At 40.3% G+C, this 27,978-nt stretch overlaps 1 protein-coding gene across 1 annotated transcript in view; it reads right to left on the bottom strand.

Annotated features, from left to right (window-relative positions):
• The window catches only part of DDX10 (DEAD-box helicase 10), a 354,057-nt gene that overhangs the window by 80,048 nt on the left and 246,031 nt on the right, over positions 1–27,978 (bottom strand). Inside the window, exon 16 of the mRNA XM_030561169.1 lies at positions 25,706–25,762. Coding sequence (XP_030417029.1) covers positions 25,706–25,762 — 57 coding nt within the window. The remainder of the gene's footprint in view (positions 1–25,705; positions 25,763–27,978) is intronic.

Genomic DNA, 27,978 nt, shown 5'->3' with positions numbered 1-27,978 from the left:
TGGACACAATACTCCAGACGTGGCCTCACCAGTGCCAAATAGAGGGGAATAATCACTTTCCTTGATCTGCTGGCAGTGCTCCTACTAATGCAGCCCAATACGCGGTTAGCCTTCTTGGCAGCAAGGGTACACTGCTGACTCATACCCAGCTTTTCATCCACTGTAATTCCCAGGTCCTTTTCTGCAGAACTGTCGCTTAGCCAGTCGGTCCCCAGCCTGTAGCAGTGCATGATATTCTTCCGTCCTAAGTGCAGGACTCTGCACTTGTCCTTGTTGAACCTCATCAGATTTCTTTTGGCCTAATCCTCCAATTTGTCTCAGTCACTCTGGATCCTACCTCTCCCCCCAGCTTAGTGTCATCCGCGAACTTGCTGAGGGTGCAATCCATCCCATCATCTAGATCACTGATGTGACAACATACACAGAGTTCTTTCCTACAGTGCAGTTTGCACAGAAAACTTGTATAAAACTTTTGAGAAAATGCAGCACCCTCACTGGGGCCTCTCACTCTGAATCTTGTGCAGCCGCACCATCACCAGACAACGTAACTGAACTGGTCCTGAAACTGTTAAGCCGTTTGCTGTTTCCCCATTGGAATAAGTTACATCTGGTCAAATGGGCATTATAATTACCAATTTTAGCAGTCCACATAGAGGAAATGAGGCTTAGAAGAAAAAGCAATGGGAATATTTGGGTTTCAAGAATATCATATATTGGGATTAGTGTGACCTAGACCCATCAGCAAAAAGCAGCATGAGATTTAGAACAGTTTTAGCACTGTGCCCAAACCTGGGAATTGGGACTAGCTGGCTGGTTCTGGTGATCTCTGCAGAAAAGAAGGTGGAGGCTACAAGCCTCTTTACCCCTTTCACTCCCACTCTGTGCTGGATAACTGCCCGTGGATCCACCCAGCAGGAGATACATTAGCCCCAACCAATGCCCAGCATACTGCCAATGCCTCATGCTGGGTGGTGTGCCACCATGGAGCTGGAAATCACTTTCCAAACCAGTTTCCTAGACTGGTATTTCTTCCTGTGTCTTCTAAGCTGCAAACTCTTCTGGGGCAGGGACCATAAACCCCTATGTGTTTGTGTCTGTCACGTATTGACAATATCTTCATATGAAATAAACAACAAACTTCACTTTGACCAAAATAAAGGTTCCATGACAGGGATTGTGAGTGAGAAATAAAGTGCATCTTGGATAGGAAAATTCACTTACCGGTGAATAATGTGATTAATCCAAGTACTCCTATGTTAAACATAACATCAATAGTGTAACAATGATTTAACAGGTCAAATTAGAAAACTAGAACACTACATCAAAAGGGGTTTACAATTTGTGCTATCAGAAGTGTTCTGCTATATAAGCTAAAGGCACCTGGCAAGAAAGAGAGTTTCTTAAGCTTTGTACAATTCATGTGAGTTACCTATTAACTTAAACACAGATATGATCACTCAAGTACTTATTTTAGAATATGAAATTTGATTTGCTGGGATATTACAGTGATGGGCACCTTAAAAATGTAAATAAGCATTTGACATCCATTTTATAGTACACAAACATACTACTGAGGAAAACAAGCTGGTTGAGATAGCCATTTAAAATTAAACCTAATGTTTTTATGGATTTTCAGCTCAAATACAAGCTTAATGGTAAATCCATTATGTAAACGTAAGTTGACTCTGGCCGTAATTAATGAATCAATCTTTCTTGTCCATACGTGATTTATTTTGCTGACTCATCATTTTACGAGGATTCACAGAATCTTGCAAAGTGTCTTATAGGAATATATAAAAGTATAACCACAGCAAGAACTACACATTTTGATAGAGATTAAACATGCTGTATTCCAGAAACTAAAACCAATTCCGTGTATAGTGCTCATTACATTTCAAAACAGACAACTGTAAAATTGTAGGATTCATCTCTACTAACATTAATTTGAAAAACTGTCTCCAATTTAGATATCATGTTCTAATGTGCTGTTCCAAGTAAACAGTAAGTTAAAGTACGAAAATGTGGAACACTTTATAATTCTGCTACACAACCACTTGCATAGTCATAAGAGAAAAATTAAGTAGCAAATAATTGTGTTCAAAAGAGAACATTTTTCTCTTAATGCTACGTAAAAATGCCTTTCTCAATGGCATAAAGATTACAAATCTTTCCTTGAGTGGTGAATTCTACTTTGAACTGCTATCTTACAGGTTTTCATGGCACTATTATCTATTCAGAAATATTTCTCACAAATCAAAACTAAAACTGATGACCGTGGGGGGAAAGGTGGTAGACTGGGTAAATACATTAACCCATCTCTGAAGATCAGGGGTTACACATCTGCCCTTAAAACATGAATACAAATTAATTTGATGGTGTCAAATTATTCTGAGTGGCCACTGGACCACATCCCAAAAGCACCATCAAATGCAGCATAGTTCAAAAACTCTGCTCAGTAGAGGCCTAGAACTGGAACAACAGAGATGCTGTAGAACTAAGGTGCACTGCAAAGCAGTTCAAACAGCAAGCTACAGGATGTCGTCATGAGAATAAAATACTTGAATTAATATGGATGAACTTTAGTTTGGCATTACAATATCGGAAAATAATGAAAAATCACAAGGCAAGGTATAAAAGCAATATAGTTTCAAATCCAGATGCTAGCACAAAGAGGAAAAGAGGAGAAGATAGAGCATTGACAAAAATCATAATGAGAAAGGGAAGAGTCTGGAACAAGACAGCATCACATGGAGGAACAGAAAATACAAAGAAGATGGCAAGATGAGATAAGATGTCAAGGAAATGGAAACCCATTAATAATGGAATTAGTGTCCAGGCAGTTTCCACAAAGGAAGCAAAATTATTTCCATAGCTCAGGGAATTCGAGAGAACCATGTAATAGGAAGGTGATGGGCAGTATACAATAAATGACTGTAAGAACCATCTTGTAAAGTCATAGTTGGTATACAATTAGTATAAATACTAAATAATATAAATGAAGCAAATTATGATATTCAGCTGCTACAATATAGCAAAGAGCTTGAAATAAACACAGAATTTTCCAAAAAATAACAGCTATGGAAGTTATGCTAGCAAGACTAGAAGACTAAGCTGATAAACTGACTGTTAAAAGTATTTGGTGTGCACTGCTAATATATTTACAAAACAATCATTTATAAAGCTCACAGTAGTAATCCTTTCTTTCAATATGAGTGTGATGGGTTCCCCCTGGGGTGCCACTTGGAACTGGGATACCACTTAACCAGGCCTGACCCACCAGCCTTGGCTCCCTTTCACACTGTGGTGATGTAATAAGTTGACAAGCTCTCCAACCTTGCTCTTTCACTAGCATACACATAGATAGGGACACACCCAGCTGCAGTTTCTCACACACATGCTGCTCAGCTAAGGCACCTCCCAGTTGCTAAAGCACACGCAACCCCCAACTCCCCCAGTGTAAACCCAAAATGATACCATCTTGCACTGAACAGGGAACTGTACAGCATAAACTCATAAAATTCACCCCCTCCCTCTATGTGGAGAGAGAGATATACACAACAGCTTTCTGCCCCAAGTTATAATTTCCACACACTTGTTTTAAACAAAACCAAACAAGTTTATTAACTACAAAAGATAGATTTTAAGTTATTATAAATGACAGCAAACTGATCAAAACAGATAACAGTGGTTTGAGCATTGGCCTGCTAAACCCAGGGTTGTGAGTTCAATCCTCGAGGGGGCCACTTAGGGATCTGGGGCAAAAATTGATCCTGCTAGTGAAGGCAGGGGGCTGGACTCGATGACCTTTCAAGGTCCCTTCCAGTTCTAGGAGATTGGTATATCTCCATTTAAAAAAAAAAAAAAAAAAAAAACCACATTAGTAAACAAACAAAACTGCAAACTGAGCTTAACACACTAGATAGGTAGGATACGAATTAGGAAATTCTCATCCTGAGTGTAAACAAGCTGGCAGATTCTTAAGGCACAAGCTGCCTTGGTTTTCCCAGGTTTTCATGCATAGGCTAAAAATCCCTCTAGCTTGGGACCATCACTTCCCACACTTGAGTCCTGGCCCTTAGCTGTTTCCAGGTGTGTTGCTGTAGGGAGAGTGAGGTACCATCATGATGTCATTGTCTCCTTTTTATATCTTCTTCCCACCTGCTGGAAAGCTCTTTTGCTCTGACCTGTGTTAAACAGTTCCCATTGTATAGTGCTATCTCAGAGGTTTCTGTTGTACATAGTTCCTGGGGTAATCCTTATGTTTCTGTGCCTTTCCTCAATAAGCCATTAACATTGTTTGGCCTTTTTACTGTTGTATCTGAAAGGCTGCATGTGGGTGTTTTCAACCTCAACATGTTTCAGTAACATACACATTACCAAACTTTATAAATTTCACATACAATCCAACAGGATATTACTATCTAGCAGATCTAGACTTTTAGAATGATACCTCACAAGGCATACATTGTACAAAACATATGCTAATTACATGACAATGGTGAATGTTGGGGTGTTAGGATGTCACAATCAGGATGAAGAATAGGGCCATAGATGTCACGTTTAAAGCTTTAAGGAATCTTTCTTCACATATTTTCAATTGCACATAGCACACAATTGTAGAAAAACTGATGGTGACTAACTTCATCGCCTGTCAGTCAGGCAATATCCACATCAATATTGTTCCCCACCCAGTGAAGCATGAACTTGATTTCTGAATGAAATATGTAGAGGGAGGGGATTTCTCTCATCCCAGAAGCCAATAAAAACGTCTCCCTCTTTTGGGACTTTTCTTGAAGAAAAATGCAAGCAAATTCAGAAGATAACACTCTCCCATCAACTGGCTCCTTGATTCTGACATTTCAATGAATGATCTGGGATCAATCCTATATTAGTACATATATCAGTTATACGCATGGTACACATGGGAGCCAGTGGGGCGGGGAAAAAGAGAGACAGGTCTGACAAGGAGCCAAGGTACCAGAGTGGGGGAACTGGGATTGGTTGTGCAAAGGGACTGAGACAAGGAGCCAAGTTGGTGGTAAAGACACCAGACAAGGAGTCCTGGGAATCAGTATGGATGCAGGCAGAGTTAAGCCAAGGAGCTTGGAGGTAGGGGAGCTGACTGGGGGAAGAAGACAGAGCACACGGAACCGGGAAAGCAAGAGAACTAAGACTTGCAGGAGGGGTCTGAGATGAGAAAGCTGAGGAGTGGAGATAGGCGGTGAGAGGAATGGGTCTGGGATGAGGAACAAAGGTTGGATAACACATGGGACAGCTTGGAGGAGACAGGACAGAAGGGGTTAAACTTGGGGACAATGGGCAGAAGAGTTTGCACCAATTAGAGAATACTTCAGAGTCTGGAATGGAAGCTAACATTTCCAAGTCTCCCCATTCCTCTGCTGTCAGAAATATCTGTAAAACCCACTGGCTAAGGCCTGGTCTACACTACGCGTTTATACCGAATTTAGCAACATTAAACCAATTTAACCCTGCACCCGTCCACACAACGAAGCCCTTTATATCGATATAAAGGGCTCTTAAAACTGATTTCTGTACTCCTCCCCGACAAGGGGAGTAGCGCTGAAATCAGTATTGCCATGTCGGATTAGGGTTAGTGTGGCCGCAATTTGACGGTATTGGCCTCCGGGCGCTATCCCACAGTGCACCATTGTGACTGCTCTGGAAAGCGATCTGAACTCAGATGCACTGGCCAGGTAGACAGGAAAAGCCCTGCGAACTTTTGAATTTCATTTCCTGTTTGCCCAGCGTGGAGCTCTGATCAACATGGGTGACCATGCAGTCCTAAATCCAAAAAGAGCTCCAGCATGGACTGTACGGGAGCTACTGGATCTGATCGCTATACGGGGAGACAAATCTGTTCTATCAGAGCTCCGTTCCAAAAGATGAATTGCCAAAGCATTTGAAAAAATCTGCAGGCTATGACAGACAGAGGCCACAGCAGGGACTCAACACAGTGCTGTGTGACAAGTGTAATGGAAAGCCAAAGAATCAAATGGACTTTCATGGAGGGAGGGAGGGGGGACTGAGGACTCAAGCTATCCCACAGTTCCTGCAGTCTCTGAAAAGCATTTGGATTCTTGGCTGAGCTCCCAGTGCCTGAAGGGTCAAAAGCATTGTTGCCAGTGGTTCAGGGAATATGTCGTCAATTTACCCCCACTCCTCCCCCTCAAAGAAAAGGGAAAAAAATTGTTTCTCGCCTCTTTTCAATGTCACCGTATGTCTACTGGATGCTGCTGGTAGACGGGGTGCTGCAGCACTAAACAGCAGCATCCTCTCCCCTCCCATCCCCGGTGGCAGATGGTACAGTACAATATGACTGATAGTCGTCCTCGTCACCGTCCTGTGAGTGCTCCTGGCTGGGCTCGGTGAGGTCGTCCGGGGGCGCCTGGGCAAAAATGGGAATGACTCCCGGTCATTCCCTTCTTTAAGCTTTGTGTCCTGGAGATTCAGTCCTGGCAGATGGTGCAATAGGGCTAGTAACCGTCCTCATCATAGCAGCTGGAGGCTGAGCTCTTCCCCTCCTCCTTTCATGTCTAATGGAGATTCTAGACTATCATAGCAGCGGGAAGGTGTGCTCCTCTCCTCCCCACCCTTTAATGAGTAATGGAGATGTCCTGCCTGGAATATCATAGCAGCTGGAGGCTGCCTCCCCCTCATTTTATCTCACTAAAAAGTCAGTGTTTCTTATTCCTGCATTCTTTATTACTTCATCACACAAATGGGGGAATAACTGTCACGGTAGCCCAGGAGGGGTGTGGGAGGAGGTAAGCAATGGGTGGGGTTGTTACAGGGGCACCCCCTAGAATGGCATGCAGCTCATCATTTCTGTGGGATATCTGGGGCTCTGACCCGGAGTGGCTGTGCTCTCTGGTTCTCCAGTACACTTGCCCCATATTCTAGGCAGGACTGACTCTATTTTTAGGCAAAACAAAGAAGGGAATGACCTGGGAAGTCATTCCCATTTTTGTTCATGCGCCCCTGGCCAACCTCATCGAGGCCAGCCAGGAGCACCCATGACAGCAGCAGACGGTACAATATGATTGATAACCGTCATTGCCAATTTCCAAAGCAGCAGATGGTGCAATAGGGCTGGTAACCGTCTGTTACCTTGCAAAGGCAAATGAAAGCTGCTGTGTAGCACTGCAGTACCGCCCCTGTCAGCAGCATCCACTACACATACGGTGACAGTGACAAAAGGCAAAACAGGCTCCATGCTATGGCGTCTGCCAGGGCAATCCAGGGAAAAAGGGCGCGAAATGATTGTCTGCCGTTACTTTCATGGAGGAAGGAATGAGTGACGACATTTACCCAGAATCACCCGCGACACTGTTTTTGCTCCATCATGCATTGTGATCTCAACCCAGAATTCCAATGGGCGGGGGAAACTGTGGGAACTATGGGATAGCTACGGGATAGCTACCCACAGTGCAACGCTCTGGAAATCGACGCTAGCCTCGGACCATGGACACACACCGCCGAATTAATGTGCTTAGTGTGGCTGCATGCACTCGACTTTATACAATCTGTTTTAAAAAAACGGTTTCTGTAAAATCGGAATAATCCCATAGTGCAGACGTACCCTAAGTGTTCCATCCCCTTCTAGCGGTGGTATACGTAGAGGAGAGCTGCCTACTGCTGCTCTCAGTGCCTCCATTAGCTCAAGTGGCAGAGACCTGCATTGTGGATCTAAAGGTTCCAGGCCTGGGTGTCAATATGATGTCACATGACGACTTTTTTTTCAGTTTGCTTTATTAAAAACCTAGAAAACTGCACATAAAAAACTGTGTGATTCAGGCTACAAAGTCAAGCAGTCAGAAGTTAGAAAATACCAGAATTAAGGCTGTTTGTGAAAGCTTAATTCAGTCCCCTTCTGCGTATGCATTATGACAGACACTTTAATTACTTGATCATATGTTATTTTCTCCACAGGACCTCTTTTGAGTACTTGACTTAGCAACAGTAATGATGTTCCTTTTAATGACATTGTGTGTGTATATAATAGGATAAATCACCTACTGCAGTCTCCCTGGAACACTGGGGTGTAACATCTTAGGCAGACTGCCTTCATCCAGTAGGGCTAGGCTTACACACCCCAATAAAATAAATATACACATAAATATAAGTACTGGAAGGGTGTTTGTTCTTTTTACCAGAGTCTGCAGAGAAGCTCATACTGGAAAAACTTTATCTCTCTGCAGTTTCTAATGCTGCCCCATCCCCTTTTCTCCCACCGTTTTCCACTGCTCTTGTTAGTTTGCACAGGCAAGAAGGCAGTTAACCAGAGCTAATAGCAGCCTGAGTTTAGCTCCTTGTGAAGAATCAAAAACCGGGATGGAGAAACTACAAGAGGATGGATTCCTTCCCTCCCACCCCCAGGTGGGGGGAAAGAGGAAGGGAGAGAGGAGGAAATTCCATTGAAGGCCAAAAAAGGGGCAGAGGGAGATTGAACAGGGAGGAAGATGGCGAAGGGATGAGGACAGTGCCAAGAAGAAGTAGGCCTTATGGCTAGGGCTAATACCACCAAATGGGGACAGCAAGTCATTGCACTGCAACTAGGCACTGGTGGCTGGCCCATGTCAACTGACTCGGGCTAGCATGGCTTGGCTGTTTAAGTGCAGTATAGACATCCAGACTCATGCTGGAGCCCAAGTGCAAGTATCCACTGAGGTGGGAGGGTCCCAAAGCTCGGGCTCCATGCTGAGCTGGAATGTCTACACTACAATTAAACAGCTCCACAGCCTGAGCTCCACGAGCTTGAGTCAGCTGGCACAGGCCAGCCACTAGTGTCTAACTGCAGTGTAGATATACCCTAATCTTCCTCCACAAGATATAAGACGGGCGACATGTACGTGGTTGTTTTGGGGGTGGTCATGAGGCCTAAATAAGCACAGCTTTTTATATGCTAGTCACTTAACTTCTGGGGTTCTCTTATCAATAATTTTGTTTTGCTGCTTTAACATGAGGTCTTTACAAGGTTGCATCATTGAGACTGATGCGCCACCAAATGTGATACATTGGATAAAGGAGGAAGGAGTTAATGGATTTTCATGCTGGTAGGAGAGCAGATATTTGAACAACAGTTTTGAGGGCCTGATTAAGATTTTTTTAAAAGACACTTTAAAATTCAACTAAATGCACACATATCACTGTGGCAGCTGGGATCTTGATGACTACATGATCCTGGATTACTTTGAAAACCGCCACTGGAAAAGTTTCCAAATGTTGGCGGCTATGGTATTATCAACCAGCATGGAGATAATAGTATTCTGATTGCTGATTGTAAATGATCAGCTTTCATAGCTAGTAGTAAGTGCGATTGCAGAGGATCTTGACAGTAGGCAACCGAGTAATGCAAGCTACATGTTTCAAAAACATTAACAGAAGATGAAAAAGTTGAGCAACTAAAGGAGTCTGACTTAAAACTTGCACTGTTTCCTTAGCGGATGAAGAATTGGACAGTACCAAAAACATCTAAAAGATTACCATACCTCATCTGGCAATTATTTATTCTTACACAGCACCTTTGAGGTGCATTCATGAGATTTGTACACAGATAAGACAGAAATCTGATGAAAGATCTTATGATCTAAATACATTCAATACAGATGTGGGAAGCCAGGCAGTGGGTTGCTGAAAGGAACACCAGAGGTGAGTTCAAGCAGCAAAATTAAGAGCCTGACAGGGGTTTTGGTTGAGCCCCTCTTCGAAGAACAACTACTATATATACATAACATTGTATTATCTGTATTACAATAGAGCCTAGACACACAAATCAGGATTTAAGCTTCATTGTGTTGGGTCTGTACAAATGCATATTATCCATAACATGAGAATATACTGCTATTCTAATTAGCCTGGGACAGTAACTCATTCTAGTCACATAGAAAGAGTTCAAAACTTCATATAGAAGAGTTTTGTGCAAAAGCTGCTGTAGACACTAGACAATTAGATCTAGATTCGGATTTCAAACATGCTCAACATTTGGGGAGCTCAAGTCTGAGGTTTCCAGTTCAGGCCCTACTCTAATTTATAATACTAAGGAAGAGTTACAAGGAGTGTGGTGCATTTAGCACCAAAAAATCAGTCACAAGCAATGCTTTCACCTGCTGCTAGAAATGTATGTGGCGTTTGCTTCCTGAATACAATAGGAAGGGAAAGTATTACGGCTTTAAAAACTTGTGCTATTAAGGTAGAGGAATTTCAAATACAGGTGGCTGAACAATATTAATGAGTAAGTGAACCATACAACACTGAGCCTCTCAAACAGCAAATCACTATGAATAATTTTCTAAAGAACCACACATTTAACACAGTCACATGCTAAGCCAGCACACTGACATTATAATATAAAAGTGACATTGGATAAAAGTAATATATGACATTGGATAAAAGTAATTAAAAAAATGTAACTGACTTTAAATCATAAAATGTCTTTTTCTATAGTATTTCAAGTTCAAGAGTGAATACAGTACAAATGTAAGTGATGAACTAACAGTACTAGCTTGAGCCTGGTTCTGGTCAGAGACATACACTGCCTATTTCCTTACACAGCCGAGTCAAAGACCATTCCTTCTCTCTCAAGTCCTGGGCCTGTCTTAAGCAGAGCACCAACCGGGCTAAATTGTGCCTAAATGGACAGTGAACAAATGCATACTAGACAGAACTTACTGAGGTTCTTGCTAGTTTCCAGAGGCCAGATTCCTCAGAAAATTCGGCAAGCAAAATGCACATCTCATTTGTACACAGCTGCAGTGACTGTACATGTAAACAGCTAATTATGGTTAAACTGGCCACATCCAACTTAAAAAAAAGTCTCAAAAATGAAAGACTATCACATTAGACCACTGCCTAAACTAGCACCGTACAAATCTATTAAATAAAATAAAACTTTGTATTGTCATTAATAATAAAATCACTATTCAAGTTGAGGCAAAAACAGCCAAAAGGTGGAAATATAAAATAAAGACCAACACTCCATCCTTGACTAATTTATGGCTCCAGATCGATGCTGCATACTTAGCATGAAAATCAGCCAATGTTGAGAAGGAACTCAAACCAAATGTGGCGGACATCTTTGCTTCTGATTGTATGTGTTTGTATTTAATTTAATAATAAGCAGTGCTCTGAGAGTTCCCTTTAGTTTCTTGGGCATATTCATATGTTATATAGTCAAGTACAGATTCACAGAGTCCAAGGCCAAAAGGGACCACTGTGATAATTTAGTGGGATCTGTATAGCATAGGTGTGACCTCTGGGAGCCAACTAGCAGAGTGCATGGGGTTGTATAGGGTTCCCAGGGATCTCCTGGGTCATATATATGCATAATGGTTCAGAGGGTGGCATGTAAGGCCTCTACTGAGAGCACGTAGCCCCCTGGTCATCATTGCAAAATGTACGTATGGATAATATTTAAGAAGTTATGTATCTATACTGCAAATTATGCTCTTATGGTCTTGGAATTAAAGCAAGTCATCAGTAAGTGACATGCTTTTCTTATTGTCTGGTCAAAAGTTATTGTATATAGTCTGTTTAACAATGGAGGCCTATTTGCAAACTGAACCAGGAGCTAGTTGAAAGATTGTGACATCTGCAAGACAGAAAACCCAAAGGAAAAAAAAAAACAGTGGTGGGGGAGGGGGCCCTGTTTGTAAATGAAGACAAAAGGGTGGGACTTGTTTATTATGGGAGGCAAAGGAACACACTGAGTCCTTCACCCACTAGGCAAGCTGTCAGTGTGTGTGTGTCTCATGAAAGGAGGATCACAGTCAATTCTGAATGCAAAATGCTGCAAGGATTTTGGGTGAGCCATACTCTACTGGACATCAGAGTAACTAGTTAATTAAGTCTGGGCTCTAGCATGTAAGTTACAAATCTATTTTATATATATTCAATTGTTTCCAATACTTCTACTTGCTATGACTTGAATATTTGTGCTTTGCTAAATAAAAACTTATTCTTGATTTCATTATAAATAGATCTAAGTGCTATATATTAACCACAACAGTGATGTGAGGTGAAACCGGTAAGTAGGGGTCTACTGTTTCTTTGGAAGCAGCAGCTATAAATAATGTGCATTTCCAGGGGACCAGGGTCTGGAGAATCCAGGAGGAAGTAGGTTAAAGCGTGCCTATTCTGCAGAGAAACAGAGGGGCCTGGGTAGGCCCACAGGGGTGTGCTTGTGTTGCTGTAGAGGTGGGGAGCTGAACCCAGCAGGCCCAAACTAGGCTTCCGTATGCTAAAGGCAGGTGGTAGCGACCCCAGGTCACAACAGGTTGTAGAACCTCTATAACACAGGCTACAGAACTTCCCCTGCAGGTGGTACACATTTTCAGATCCTACAGAGAGGGGGAGAGAGTAACTGCTGCTGGACTGCAACTCCCTCTACTGTGCAGGTGGGCAGAAAATGAGAAGTGCCTTGACCAGGGGTGAAAGAAAGATAAGAGACTTACCTTAGCGGAAAGGGCGTGGCTTCGTATGGAAGGGGCAGGGCCTCGGGCAGAAGAGGTGAAGCTTCGGGGAAAAGGGGAAGGGCTGGGCTCAGCTTCCCTCAGCCAGCTCTACCGTGCTGCACCAGTCGGGGCTCCAGTGGCGATTTAAAGGGCCTGGGGTTCCGGCCACTGTTGCGGTAAAAGGGCCTGGGGTTCTGAGCGCTGCTAAATCGCTGGGCCCAGGGAAGCTGTCCCTTTTGCCCTCCCCCTCTCGCCTCAGCGGGGGGCGGGGATGAGTGCAGAGGGGGAAAAAGGGGCAGCAGCACTTGAACGTCAGCTACATATGGGCCCGTACCGGCAGCCACTTCTTACTGGTATGCTGTATTGGCCCACTTTCACCTGTGGCCTTGACTCTACTCCAGCTGGCATGAAGGGGGAAGTAGGCTGCTTCGGTAAAAGGGCTAGTTCAATTTATTACCCCTAGGAGCAGAGAAAGCAGAACCCAAATGTCACTATTTGCTTCCTTTCCCTCTTGAGACTACTCAGCTACTCACTGCCACTTACTCAGGCTGGATTGAAAGGTGCTAATCCAACCCTTAATTAAAAGAACAGTTTCAACCACCAACAGGTGATTTTAACCATACATTCCAAATATTAACAAAACCCACAATATTCAAAAGGAACACAGAATATGTGCATATGTTGGCACATATTTATTTTGTTTCACAGTCTCAAATTTTGATAACCCAAAGTTTTAATTTAAAAATATTGAGGCTTTGCTTAATGCCAAAATATTATCATTCTGGAATAAATGCAAACATCTCAATTTGTTCTATAATGTGTTGAAAGCTCCACAGCTGAGCAGTGAAGTCTAGGATGGCACCAACATTCTACTCAATCCACTAAACCTGAAAAACTCATTTAAAAACAAACATCAAAAGAAGGATGAATATGAAACCTACATAAGATTTATGCAATTGGTGAGATGTTATGCATTCAAACCCAGTCATTTTTGTACATAATTTTACACATCATTAAACAAACAAGTCAAAAGTATTGGGATTAAAATGGTAATGGAACTGCTATGAGATTTCTGTTGCAAAGATTTAAAGAAATTTCCATCCAAATTAAGTTTTGTTTTTTTTTAATTTACATAAACTGAAAGAAATTGTGAAACAAGGCCTGCTTTAAGAATGTCAGATAAACCAGAGGTCCACTGAGAGGTTTTTACCATGTTGCACACTACAACTGTAGAAAAGTGGAAAGTAGTTTCTTCATGGTAATTTTTCGCTCTCCCTCACCCACTAACAAATAGAAGAACACTTGCTCCTACAAAATAAAAAGGAGTCATACAAAAAATGGAAACTAGGTCAGATTACAAAGGATGAATATAGGCAAATAACACAGGAATGCAGGGGCAAGATTAGAAAGGCAAAGGCACAAAATGAGCTCAAACTAGCTATGGGAATAAAGGGAGACAAGACGACTTTTTAACAATACATTAGAAGCAAGAGGAAGACCAAGGGCAGTGGGCCTACCCTGCTCAGTGAGGAGGGAGAAACAGTAACAGGAAACTTGGAAATGGCAGAGATGCTTAATGACTTCTTTGTTTTGGTCTTCACTGAGAAGTCTGAAGGAATGTCTAACATAGTGAATGCTTATGGAAAGGGGGTAGGTTTAGAAGAGAAAATAAAAAAAGAGCAAGTTAAAAATCCCTTAGAAAAGTTAGATGCCTGCAAGTCACCAGGGCCCAATGAAATGCATCCTAGAATACTCAAGGAGTTAATAGAGGAGGTATCTGAGCCTCTAGCTATTATCTTTGGAAAGTCACGGGAGATGGGAGAGATTCCAGAAGACTGGAGAAGGGCAAATATAGTGCCCATCTATAAAAAGGGAAATAAAAACAACCCAGGAAACTACAGACCAGTTAGTTTAACTTCTGTGCCAGGGAAGATAATGGAGCAAGTAATTAAAGAAATCATTTGCAAACACTTGGAAGGTGGCAAGGTGATAGGGAATAGCCAGCATGGATTTGTGAAGAACAAATTGTGTCAAACCAATCTGATAGCTTTCTTTGGTAGGATAACGAGTCTTGTGGATAAGGGAGAAGCGGTGGGTGTGGTATACCTAGACTTTAGTAAGGCATTTGATATGGGCTCACATGATATCCTTATCGATAAACTAGGCAAATACAATTTAGATGGGGCTGCTATAAGGTGGGTGCATAACTGGCTGAATAACTGTACTCAGAGAGTACTTATTAATGGCTCCCAATCCTGCCGGAAAGGTATAACAAGTGGGGTTCCGCAGGGGTCTGTTTTGAGACCGGCTCTGTTCAATATCTTTATCAACGACTTAGATGTTGGCATAGAAAGTATGCTTATTAAGTTTGCAGACGACAGCAAACTGCGAGGGATTGCAACTGCTTTGGAGGACAGGGTCAAAATTCAAAATGATCTGGACAAATTGGAGAAATGGTCTGAAGTAAACCAGATGAAGTTCAATAAAGACAAATGCAAAGTGCTCCACTTAGGAAGGAACAATCAGTTTCACACATACAGAATGGGAAGAGACTGTCTAGGAAGGAGTATGGCAGAAAGAGATCTAGGGGTCATAGTGGACCACAAGCTAAATATGAGTCAACAGTATGATACTGTTGCAAAAAAAGCAAACGTGATTCTGGGAGGCATTAACAGGTGTGTTGTAAACAAGACATGAGAAATCATTCTTCCGCTCTACTCTGCGCTGGTTAGGCCTCAACTGAAGTATTGTGTCCAGTTCTGGGCACCACATTTCAAGAAAGATGTGGAGAAATTGGAGAGGGTCCAGAGAAGAGTAACAGGAATGATTAAAGGTCTTGAGAACATGAGCTATGAAGGAAGGCTGAAAGAATTGGGTTTATTTAGTTTGGAAAAGAGAAGACAGAGGGGACATGATAGCAGTTTTCAGGTATCTAAAAGGGTGTCATCAGGAGGAGGGAGAAAACTTGTTCATCTTAGCCTCTAATGATAGAACAAGAAGCAATGGGCTTAAACTGCAGCAAGGGAGATTTAGGTTGGACATTAGGAAAAAGTTCCTAACTGTCAGGGTAGTTAAACACTGGAATAAATTGCCTAGGGAGGTTGTGGAATCTCCGTCTCTGGAGATATTTAAGAGTAGGTTAGATAAATGTCTATACAGGGATGGTCTAGACAGTATTTGGTCCTGCCATGAGGGCAGGGGACTGGACTCGATGACCTCTCGAGGTCCCTTCCAGTCCTAGAGTCTATGAATCCTCTACTTGCAAATACATATTGGATCTTCATCAGAAACTTCCCAAAAAACAGCAAACCCGGTAATTGAAACAAAGGAAAACAGCAGCTGGAGGACAAACCAGATACTTTTCTACCCTGGATTTGAAAGTAGAAAGTACTAAGACATTAAATGAAAAACTGCAAACCACAAGTACATGATGTGAAACATTACAACCTACATTCACAGAGTAGACCTATCATGTATTAAATCAGTTTTGATCTGTGATACTAATACTGCCACCTGAGATCATTCACACTAAAAATCTCTCTCTTTACTGTAAACAGTGAAGGCCTCTTATGATTCAAATCAGCATGGAAAGTGAAACAAGTTAGTTTATATTCAGTTAACATTTTTCTGGCTCTCTGGCACTAGTACAATGCTGCCAGGTTTGAGTAGAAAATGTGGTTGGAGGTAGGGTGAGTGATTTTTAAAATGATCAAACTAGCCACACAGTCCAAGCTGAATGAAACACAAAGAAAATTGTATACATGCCCTATATATGACTATGCTGGCACTTAATCAATGAGTGTAATAAATATATTTTAAAACTAATAACAGTAATATATTGGCAAACAGTGATAAGAACTAGATTTTAAATTCTTCCTGAGGCAGAGTAACCACAAAATGCTTTTTACTTAGCCTGTAAGTTTGATGGGGCAGGGACAGTCTTTTTTTGCCCTGGCACAATGGGGATCTGGTCCATGACTAGGGCTTCTAGGCACTACGGTAACACAAATAAACCACCATAGATATATTTATCCTGATAGTGCCTCACTTACTAAACAACTGATATCACAGAAAATGACAAAGCAGAGAATATAAGGAATTGCACATCAACTTGAAAACCTGAACTGCCCATAAAGGGTAACATTTGGGTGGTTGAACCTCAGCTCTAGGCCTTGTCTACATTAAGAAAATTTGTACCACAGTAAAATCAATTTAGGTACAATGGTTGAAGCCCCTGACAGACCCATTGCACCAGCACAAAGAATTAAGCTACACTGGTGTAAACCCCACTTTGCACCAATGCTGCACATCTACATGTGCATGTGCATTTTAAGAACCTATCATTAAGCCTAAATCAATGTAGCACCAATTAATTGTATGTAGACAAGGGGCAACATTTGCAAAATTGCTTAAATTTCTTAAGAGTCTACGGCTATGTCTACATTACAAAGCCTATGGAAGTACAGCCATTTAAATCCCCGTGAAAGTCAAAGTGGCTTAGGCTCTCAAGTACCTAAATCACTTCTTGAAAATTTTACTCCAGGCCTAACAGTGATGATTATTTTTCTTTTGACACCTGATTATTAAGAGATATTTCTAAGTATTGCCTATAGCTAGCTATGACTACCAAGTGAGCAATGTTTTCTCACTTTGTTAACTCCACAGTCATATTGTAAAAATGCCATAATACTAGCTGCAGCTGAGATTAGTAGAGTAACAAACATATGCAAAGCAAAGCAAAAAATCGATTTTGAGTACAGCATGTTTTGAATCTACACCACTGTGCTCTTACAACGGTTCTAGCAAGCCTATCACAATCTGGTTAGCCTCAGAAATACTAGCAAAATAAAACTGACAGACAGTTGAGAGAATTAAGTCCTTTAAAATAGATATTCTTTCACTACAGGAAAAAATATCAGGAATATTGATTCTCAGGAGTAAACTGTGGGAGCTAAATGTAACGTAATCAATTAGGAGTTAATTTTGTCATTGACTTTATAACAAAGAGCACTGACAAAATATTATGCAACCAAACTCTAAAACCAAGATGTTTTTTAAAAATAGAACTATAAAAATAAGGCTCTTGAATCAATACTGGAAAACCTAGCTAAATGATTTACTGTTCAAAAGATTTTAATCTAATTCATTGGGAGCTGCTGTATGCTTTGAAAATCAGGTCATTTATTTAGGAATCAAAATAAGGATTTAGAAGCCTGATGTGAGGCTTTTATAGTCTAGGTTTAAAGTTCTTTGGCAATCAATCTCGTGTAATGTATATTTTGATACACCCTAAACCAGCATTCACAGTCTAGATTCAAAAGCGATTTATCAAGGTTTCTGACTAAAAATGCTACTATAGAAATATATTGCAACTTCAATGCTGGTCAGATTACAGGTCCCTGAACTGCCACAAAAATTATTGAAGACACTTGTCTCCTTAAGGAAAGTATGGATTTTCCTTAAATAAGGTAGTGAGCCATGAGAATGACATTTATTTTCTGACTTTCAGGAGATACGTTTTTCAAGCTTTTGAAAAACAAGACTTCTGAAAACAAGGAAACAAAGTGTCTAATTGAAATATGAAGGGGAAGACCCCAAAACTCCTACAAAATGTCTTTTTAAAACAAAACTGGACCAAATCTTGCAGTGAAATATACTGTATTGACTGTGTTAATTCACAAAACAGGTACACCATACACAAGAGTGAAAGTTTATCTTTACTGATCCAGTAAGCATCCTCCTTGTTCTGGACTTTTAGGGAGCTTGAGGATAGGTCAGTCTCTGTCTGTTCAAACCTAAACCTCTGCTGAGCCTGCAAAGGGTGCCATTTGGGTTGGTTGATCACCAACTCATCTCACACTGAAAAATGACCATTGATTAATGACTTTTGATTAATAATGACAAGTATTAATTTTGGACTAGTGGAAATGGTTTATATCCAATACTCTACACTATTTAGGTGATTACATTGGAAAAATTTGTGTCTACCTCTGATTAAAAAAAATCAATCCACATGACTCCCTTGTTGCAAGATCCTATCAGTTTACTATATGCTCAGAGATTTAAATACAGTAGCTTTAACTTGATCATACACATTTGTAGTGTCAAAGAAGTTGTGGTCTATTATTTGAAGCAATTTTAGTGCCATATTAACTGTAACCATCAACATGTTATTTCTAATGTATTTAAAATTCAGGGAAGGTTACTCCACATTCATAATGCTCATTTTCAAATGGTCAGCACTGTACACAGCATTTTAGATCTTAAAATATTTCAAGAGCAATTTAGGATTATCCACCCATAAAGAAGGCTTATAAAATTTCGCTTTAGATAAAACAATTTGTTAAAAATGGGGAAACATTTGAAATTAACATTGTGACTTACATTTATTAAGTTTCCCCTTTTAGAGTATAAATGCTCTGGAATTTAATTTGAATCTGAGATTCTCAAGTTTGCACTGAGTAGCCTGTCTGAAATCACTCTGATGAGTCAGGAGGTTTAAAAAAAGAGTTGATATACCTTTTCACTAACACTTAAATTATTGAATTAAAGCATTTTCCCACTTAAAGGGCTTATCAAAAAAGCTACTACTGATACAAGCACAGAACTGTAGGAAAAACACTACAGTATATTCAGATCATCATCTTTGCATATCTTTAAATTGTGAGGGTGTTGTCCTATGACTGAGAGGTGCTACTTATAAATTAATTTTTCAATGGAACTATCTTCTGCTTGACTATGGCCAGAAAGTAGTGACCCTTAAAAGAAATGTATCTCACTCATGACTGATTTAATTTGAAACCTATCCACATAAGAGGCAGTGGAAGAATTTACTCATAAGTGAACCAAATTAATACTGCTTCATTGCTTGCTCTTATTTTGTGTACACACATACACACACACCATAAACCCTGTCCCCGTCCAAAGGGAGAATGCACAAGAAACTACATGAGAGCTAATTTCTTGTTACCACCTGTGGCTGTTCCAGGGGAAAGCTGCAATCTGGCCCCCATTTACTAACCATTATTGAGTATACAAAATAAAATAAGAGCATTAAGAGTTTTAATTTGGTTCACTTATGAGTAAATTCTTCCGTTTGTCTCTTATGCGGATAGATTCCAAATTAAATCACAGTCATGAGTGACACACACACACACACACACACGAAGTACAAGGGTCTGACTCCAAAACCTTGCCAATACTCCACTATGTGCAGGGATCTTGAATTCCTCCTTCATTTACACTTTTCCTCCACACTCTCCATTCTAATACCACATACTTAGCAGCTGCAAGGGATCTTCAGAGCCTCTACCCTCACCTTATATAGGTGCTCATGAGACACGCTTCCTGCAAAGAGGTGGGACCTCCAGGCTCCGAGTGTTTTTGCTCCAGCCCTGAGCCCCCAGGTATGGGTTCCAGTGGCTATGGAATTTTCAGCACATCTTAAGAATAAGGTTCCATCCCAAAAGAGTCCCTGCATACAGGGACGGGGATGGGCCCTGGCAAGTAAGACCCCTCTCCCTTTCCCTGCATTTGAATTTTGCAATGTGGCATGAAGGGCTCTGAGGCACATCAGACTGATCATGTCAGATCATTTGGGGAGGAGGGGTAGAAGGAAAGGTGCAGAAGGAGAAAAGGAAGGGCTCCCTGTGTTCCTCTTGTTAAAATCCTAACAGAATATGGCTCATAAGGCAGAGGAAGCAGCAGTACAAGGTAGAGGATTCTAGTGCACCCTGTAGTGAAGTGCACTACCCAGATGTCTATGTCTAAACCTGCCACTTCTCCTTCTCCCTTAAATATCTGTCACCTGACCATTTGGGTGCATTTTGTCCATGTTCTCCCACCAAGACCTTTGCCAACATTCAAAGAGAATGCAGCAAAATTCTGTTCTCCGTTGCTCTCTGAGATAATCTTGGAAGGAGATCCAAAAGCCTAATACACTTATAGGTGTGGAATTCCTCTGTTGGCAGGGAGGAAAAAGGTGGTGGAAAAAGCAGGTTCCTATTTATTATCTTGATGCTGATGCCATTCTGCATATAACACTCTGAAATTATTCAACAAGAATTCATTCCTGTGAAAGAGAGTCTATGATGAGTGAAAGCTTGGATTTCACTCGTATACTAAAAGGAGATGGCCAGACCACAATTTAGTGTTCTTCCTGGGTAACATTCCACTCCCTTTGGCTTAGTCCAATGACTTGACCTTGTCACTCAGACTTAGCTAAAGGGGGGAAAACCCCTGTTTGTTAGTGCACAGGGGCACCAGCTGGAGCACCTGGCTTTTCAGAAGATTCTCTATTTCTTGGGTACGAATTGAAATAACTTGTTCTTGATATGATGGACACTATCCTTTTCCAGGCTTTTCTGATTTGATTTGAACTTCAGCACCACTCAGAGCTCATCAAACGCATGTCCTGTTGTATTGCAAGTTATCCACATTGATAAATACTGGTGTTTTGCAAGTTACCCAAGAAAGCCATCTTGCTCGTACTCTATGCAACATATGTACACACAAAATTAGCTTTTTGTAGGGCTGAAGTCATTTAAGAACGTGACCATAAGATAATAATGGAAGATAATTCATGTAATGACCTGAAGAGGAAAGTAAATCCAAGAAATATAAAACTTCCAAGTATCAGCCTTGGTACACTTATAATCTTATTTGGTCTGCAGGGGACACACAGAATTGATGGTTGAGCATGAACAGAAGTTACTAACACCATCCTCAATCAAACCCTCCACACTTGTCAGACATTTTAATTAAGCAAAGAGTATGACAATCTCAATACAATGTGCCGAGAACATGAACATAGTGAGATTACTGCCTAATGCTTAGCAAGCCTGCTCTCAGAATAAGTTTCAGTAGCACGAGCCAAAAAATATTTACTGAAAGGCAGCAGAGTTCTGTGGTTCCGTTTTAATAGCTAATACAAGCCCTGCAAATGGTCATTGTCACTATGGGGCTGTTACCAGGGTGTCTGGGGCCACCTGACTCTGAAGTCCTATTCCGGCTCAGCAACCCCCCTGCTCCCTAGTGCTGCTGGCAGCTAATGCCTAGCCTCTTTCTGGAGAATGATTATGTCTTCTTAAAGGACGAGTCTTCATTATCTGTATTATGGCAAGAAAATTGTATCTGGAGTTCTGTAGAGCTATTCTCTGTACAAACACACAGTAAGACAGTCCAGACAGCAAAGAACCAACAATCTAAATAATCGAGAAGTGACGCGAGTTTCCTGAAATCACATACTAGGTCAGCGACTGAGGCAAGAAATAAAACTATCTGTATTACTGGTCAAGTGTTCTCTCCCTGAGACCCCATGGAAAATTCTTCAAAAGTTCAGGTTTTCAAAACTATTTCATATTTCAACAATCGTTCTTAAAACCATTTTCTTGCAGCACTAGAAACCTGGCATTGTGCTAAGCCATGAGAACTAGAAAGCTTAACTCACTAAACAGAGTAAGCAGCAGAAGAGAAATTTCCAAGATGGTTTCATTGTAGCTAACCCAGCTGTTCCTTGGGATCTTTAATAACCACAAATCATCAGGACCTTGATTTTGGGTCTCATCTGAAGCTTAAGAGACTTTTTCTTTTTTAATTTTTCAAAATTTAGTGTCTTAGTTTTTGCTTCTAGTAATGTGCAACATATATATTAATGGCAATTAACAGCAGCATATTTATGTTTATAATAAATTTACTAACATCTCAGTCCTTTCCACTTTTTTGTCTTTGATTATGTACGTAACAGACTGTACTGTCAACCAGTCAAAACACAAGGCAGCTGCCCATTTATTTCTGGTGTAGTGAATAAAAGTATGACAGGTACTGTGATGTTATCAGTACTAAGTGCTGCTAAAACACTTTCCTCAAATTAAAACATCAATTATAAATTAGCAAAGAATCCTGTGGCACCTTTAGACTAACAGACGTTTTGGAGCATGAGCTTTCGTGGGTGAATGCATCTGAGGAAGTGGGTATTCACCCACGAAAGCTCATGCTCCAAAACGTCTGTTAGTCTATAAGGTGCCACAGGATTCTTTGCTGCTTTTACAGATCCAGACTAACACGGCTACCCTCTGATAATTATAAATTAATCTATTAGATTTATCTAGATTCATTTATAAGAGTGAATTTCACAACTGAATTACATGCATGCTGGTGAGAAAAAGAAAAGGTAAAGACGCCAATTACTCTTCCACATAAAGGACTCTCAGTTATGAAGTGGTTACAAAAGCCTAGTTCAGGTCTTTCATTTGATCCTGGCAGCTAATGCATTTAAAGCAGATAAAGGTCACATGTACTGAATTTTTCTAAAATAGCTTTAATCCGCAGGCAAGACAATAGGTGGACAATGAACATCAGTGACTGGATCCCCAGACCACAAGCAACTGCTAAGCAGACCCAAAACGCGCTAGGCTGATCCCATCACAAAACTCTTTGGTCAGAAATGGAAAGAACTCACAAGAAAATGGAATGGTGTGGCATCGACTTGCGTTCACGGAGAGACAGACAAGAAGAAGCCGGACAAAGGTGATGTTTAAGAAATGAGGAATCTTCCTGATAAGCTAGTTTCTTTTTTGTGTGTGCATTTATGCATTCATTATAGATGGAGCTGGTAGCACTGCCTATGGTAAAGTTGCTCAACAAAATGCAGCTGTTGGGTTGCCTTAGTAAAAGGTTTGAGAATCATTGGCCCACAAGGCATATTGTAAAATGTAGTGTCCATGGTATGTAAGTGCGAGAACTCCTGTCTAAGCAGCACATTTTTTTTAAACTGCAGTTCTTTTCAACATTGTATGTCTATTTTTTTCCTAGCATTTTAAATCTGAGAGCCCACACGGGGCTGCTTGAGCCTGACCTTGTGTGAACTGTGAAAAGCTTCAGATGCTGTTTCATCTGTGAAATTTTCTGGACTAGGGGACATTCTAAATTAATTCCTCAAGATCCAGACAGCCTGGACTTGCCATCTTTATACATTATCTGCTACTTCCTATCACTTTCCAGACCGAGAGTACAGGCTCCAAGTTGTCTGCCTATCTCACTGGAAGCATTTTCTCTTCAAAATGCCAATGCCAAGATATTCAGTGAGAGCCACTGAAAGCGACATGACTCCACTGCACAGAGCACTAACAAAAAACATCCTTTGTGTACTTAAAACCAAAACTTTAGCTTATGCAACAGAGCTATGTCAGCCTTAGAAGCTACTGCACAGATGGTGGTTGTCACAGACTTATGAAGAAGAACACTGTTGATGGAAAATAAAAAAATAGCAGCTCACTCAAACAGTCACACCTCAGAAGCAGCAGTAGACTTTCCAAGGCTGGAGGGGGTGGGGGAAAGAGATTCAGGCTGAGAGTAGTTTCAACACACCCTTCCCGCTAACTAAAACCTCCTAGACGTACAGACAGCACTAGAATCGTTCACAGCAAACACAGGTTTCTGTTCAAATACAAACTCCAGCTAGTGGGTTGCCTTGGTACAAAGTTTGGGAATCACTGGTCCACAAGACACATTGTAAAAGGTGCTGTCCACAGTACGTAAGTGCAAGAACACCTATAAAAGTTCTGGGGTATTCAAATTTACTATATTCACTAAAACGGAGAAATCCAGGATCAGAACAACTTGCAAATGTTTAAAACTTAGGAATGGATTTTAAGACTCCCTATGCATCCACGCACACACAGAGCAAAGGACATGAGAAACAGGACTGGTGAAAATGCAGCATAGCACTGAAGATATAAACACAGTACAGATCTGAGAGAAGAATGACACTACCTTACACTTTTATCCTGTAAGGTCTTCAGAGCAGGGACTGATATTTAATCAATACTATACAGTGCCATAAGTATCTATAGCACTACATGAATAACTCAAAGTGGGTGGAAACTCTCTTTAACCGGATATCAGTTTTCCCTGAATTGATTTTAATAAAATAAGGAGAGAACACTTTGAAGAACCAGAGAAAGGGAAATATCCAAATGAACGGATCCCTTTGTACTTGCAGAGCCTGCATTTTTCATCTTTTGAAATACCATGGATTTGCTTTTTATCTCTTAAGAAGGTGTAGAATTAAAAAAGCAATACAGTATTCATAAATGTTAAATACCTTGATTAGGATCAATACTTTATTCCTATATTTACATTTTGCTAATTGTTGATTCTGTAAAGTAATTTCCCTACCAGCCTTCCACATTCACACTTAAAAATATACATATTTATATTTTAAACTGTATGCAAAAAAAAGTCTACTCTCTGATTTAGAAGTCCATGATGTCGAGAGCTCTCCTTTCAAGCTGTCTTTGAAGATGAAGCGATACTTAATACTCAGCATAACCAGGCTTTTCATATTATACTGTAGAGTAATTACTTCCCACTTCAGAGCTACAACATGAGTTATCATCTCAGACTTGTACTCCGTGTGCCATAGCCAGCTTGGAAAAATCTGACAGAGACCATTATGGGTTTGCTCAAGAGAGTCTGATTTGTGATAACTGCCAAGAACAAACCATGACTGTTCAGGCATAGCATAATGAGATACAGTATGAGAAATGACATACATTATTGGGCCTGTACAGTATTCTGGAAAATCATTGTAATTTCCTCAGATTAGCACAAGTCAAACCATACACAATATTAAATATGCCGATATAAGATTGTAACTGCACATATACTATATGCTCATAAATACTTCAGAGGGTCTTCATGCAATAAATGTCTATTTAAACAGAGAAAATTCTTCCTGAATTTTGTAACATGAAGGCTAAATGAAACCCACTGCAAATCTTACAGGTTGCCGTGCTGCATGTAGAGCCATAGGCATATACAAGCATACAGTAATCAGATGAGATCACTTTACATCTTAAAAACTGCAACTGGCTTGATATACAGCATAAAGTGAATGCCTCTCCCAAAGAATGCTTGGTGCATAGAATAAAACTGCAGAGAGAGAAAACCAAAAGAGGAGAAAATAAAAACAAGTAACTTTGCATCATCAATAGGCAACAATTTCCTCCATTTAGTACTGTACCACAGCTAGCTGTCACACCAAAACAACGCAAGAGTATGGGAATGAAAATGACAAGCAAACAGAAAAATCCTTTAAAATGCTACTGTACTAGGAAAATCCTGTAAAAAATAGTCAAGTAAAACAACTGTTTAAAGAGAGAAAGAAGAGCAGTTTTTAAATTACAGTTCCAGAACTATAATCATTGGTCTATCAAAACAATAAAAAGCCTTACCTTCTCACTTGTCCGGCTGGCTTTTCTTCTCTCAGCCTTTTCTCTCAGCCTTTTCTCCTATGAGAAATAACAAGATGCATTATAATTTTGAAGTCTTACTCCCATTTTATCTTCAAAAAGTAAAATAATTTTAAAAGTTGAACTACCTGTTTAACCCATTCCTACTGTGTGTGTCAGTAAAATAAAAACAATGAATACATGTCTGACTGAGGCACTATTCATTCATCTTTGTCCTGCCAGGGAAGGTTAAACATAGTGCAGATTAAAACCATAATTCTCTCTACAAGACAACATGAATCTTTTAAGGCAGTTGTTCGCAGAGATCTTCTAGGGGTACATCAACTCCTCTAGATATTTGCCTAATTTTACAAGTTACCTAAAAAGCACTAGCCAAATCAGCACAAACTAAAATTTCATACCACTTGTTTATACTGCTCTATATACAGTACACTGAAATGTAAGTACAATATTTACATTCCATGGTAAAAAGGAGAAAGTAAGCAATTGTTCAGCAATAGCGTGCTGTGACAAGTTTGTTTTTTTATGTCTGATTTTGTAAGCAAGTACTTTTCAAGTGAGTTGAAACTTGGGGGTACACAAGACAAACCAGACTCCTGAAAAGGGTACAGTAGTCTGGAAAAGCTGAGAGCCACTGTTTTAAGGAATGATGCAATTAAGCATTCTGATAGTATTTTTAACAGGTTATTGCATTTAAAATGCTAACATGGCATTGTCAAGTTTGATGTTTATGGTTTCTCATTGACCTCACATGAAACCTCAGTTTACAAGTAACATGATCATAGAATATCAGGGTTGGAAGGGATCTCAGCAGGTCATCTAGTCCAACCCCCTTCTCAAAGCAGGACCAATCCCCAGAGATTTTTGCCTCAGATCCCTAAATGGACCCCTCAAGAATTGAACTCACAACCCTGGGTTTAGCAGGCCAATGCTCAAACCACTGAGCTATCCCTCCCCCCATAAAGCAAACTGCCTTCTTGCCAAGCCAATAGAAATTATAGTTTTTGCAATAGCGAGCATTTGTATCATCTACAAACATTCCATGATTTTTTTTCCATGTGATTAATAAAAACATTAAACAGCATAGGACCAAGAACCAGTCCCTGCGGGACCCCACTGGCACACATCTATTTGATGGCAATTCTCCATTAACAATTAAATTTTGAGATCTATTAGTTAGCCAACTTTTAATCCATTTTATGTGTGCCATGTTCATTTTATATCTTTCTAGTTTGGTACTCAAAACATCATGTGGTAACAAGTCAAACCCCTTACCAAAGTCCAAGTAAATTACATCAAGATTATTACCTTTATCAGCCAAAACTTCTAATCTCATTTAAAAAAAAATCATGTTAGTTTGACAGGATCTATTTTCCATAAACCCATACTGATCTGCATTAATTATATTGCCCTCCTTTAATTCTTTATTAATTGAGTTGCAAATCAGCTGCTCTATTATCTTGCCCAGGATCCATGTCAGACTGACAGGCCTATAATTACTGAGGTCATCCTGTTTTACCTTTAATCACAGAAATCCATCATGTATTCTTTTTTGTGTCGTGCATTTTACAGAAAGAAAATGAGAACTATTTAAGAATTTTAAGAAGTGGGACTATTTCTTGAAGTCTTAGAGGGATTTTAAATTTGTTAGTAAAAATTTTCTTTTATAGAGACTGGGACAGTAGGATTCAGGGTAACTGGGGAACTCAGTTTTACCACTGGAGGGAAACAGAAGTAAAGGCAATTGTTGCAGAGGCTCACTCCATTCACGGATGAGCAAGAGAACCAGGAGAAGGAGCTTTATGCAAGGTGTGTGGGTGAGGGTCTGGGGCTTCTGCAAAAAGCTAATTCAGGGAGCAGTTTTCAAATGGGATACTGATGCCAGCACTGAGAATTATATCATGACAGTAGGGACCATGATTCAATACATCCTAATAATTGGTATATACAGCGATATTCATGATAAAGTCTTGGCTTCTTTCAAATTTTTTACAATATGAAATACAACAGAAAAATGTTTCGTCCTTCAAATATAAGCTTTCTAAAATATTAAATTTTGCAGTCATCAGAATAACTTATCCATTAAAAAAAATCAACCAACTTAATTTATTACATGCAGAAAGGAAGAAAACACTGGACAAACCCACATAAGTGAATTCTAAAACTAATCCAGAGCAAGCAGAGCAGATTTTCTACCTTTCTCCCTTCCCCATCAGTTCTGCAGCAGTATATGCTATTTCTTACTTTTCCAGCAA

Source organism: Gopherus evgoodei, chromosome 1, assembly GCF_007399415.2.
Source record: "Gopherus evgoodei ecotype Sinaloan lineage chromosome 1, rGopEvg1_v1.p, whole genome shotgun sequence".
Classification (NCBI taxonomy): Eukaryota; Metazoa; Chordata; order Testudines; family Testudinidae; genus Gopherus; species Gopherus evgoodei.
This window is presented reverse-complemented; position numbering and strand designations above follow the sequence as displayed.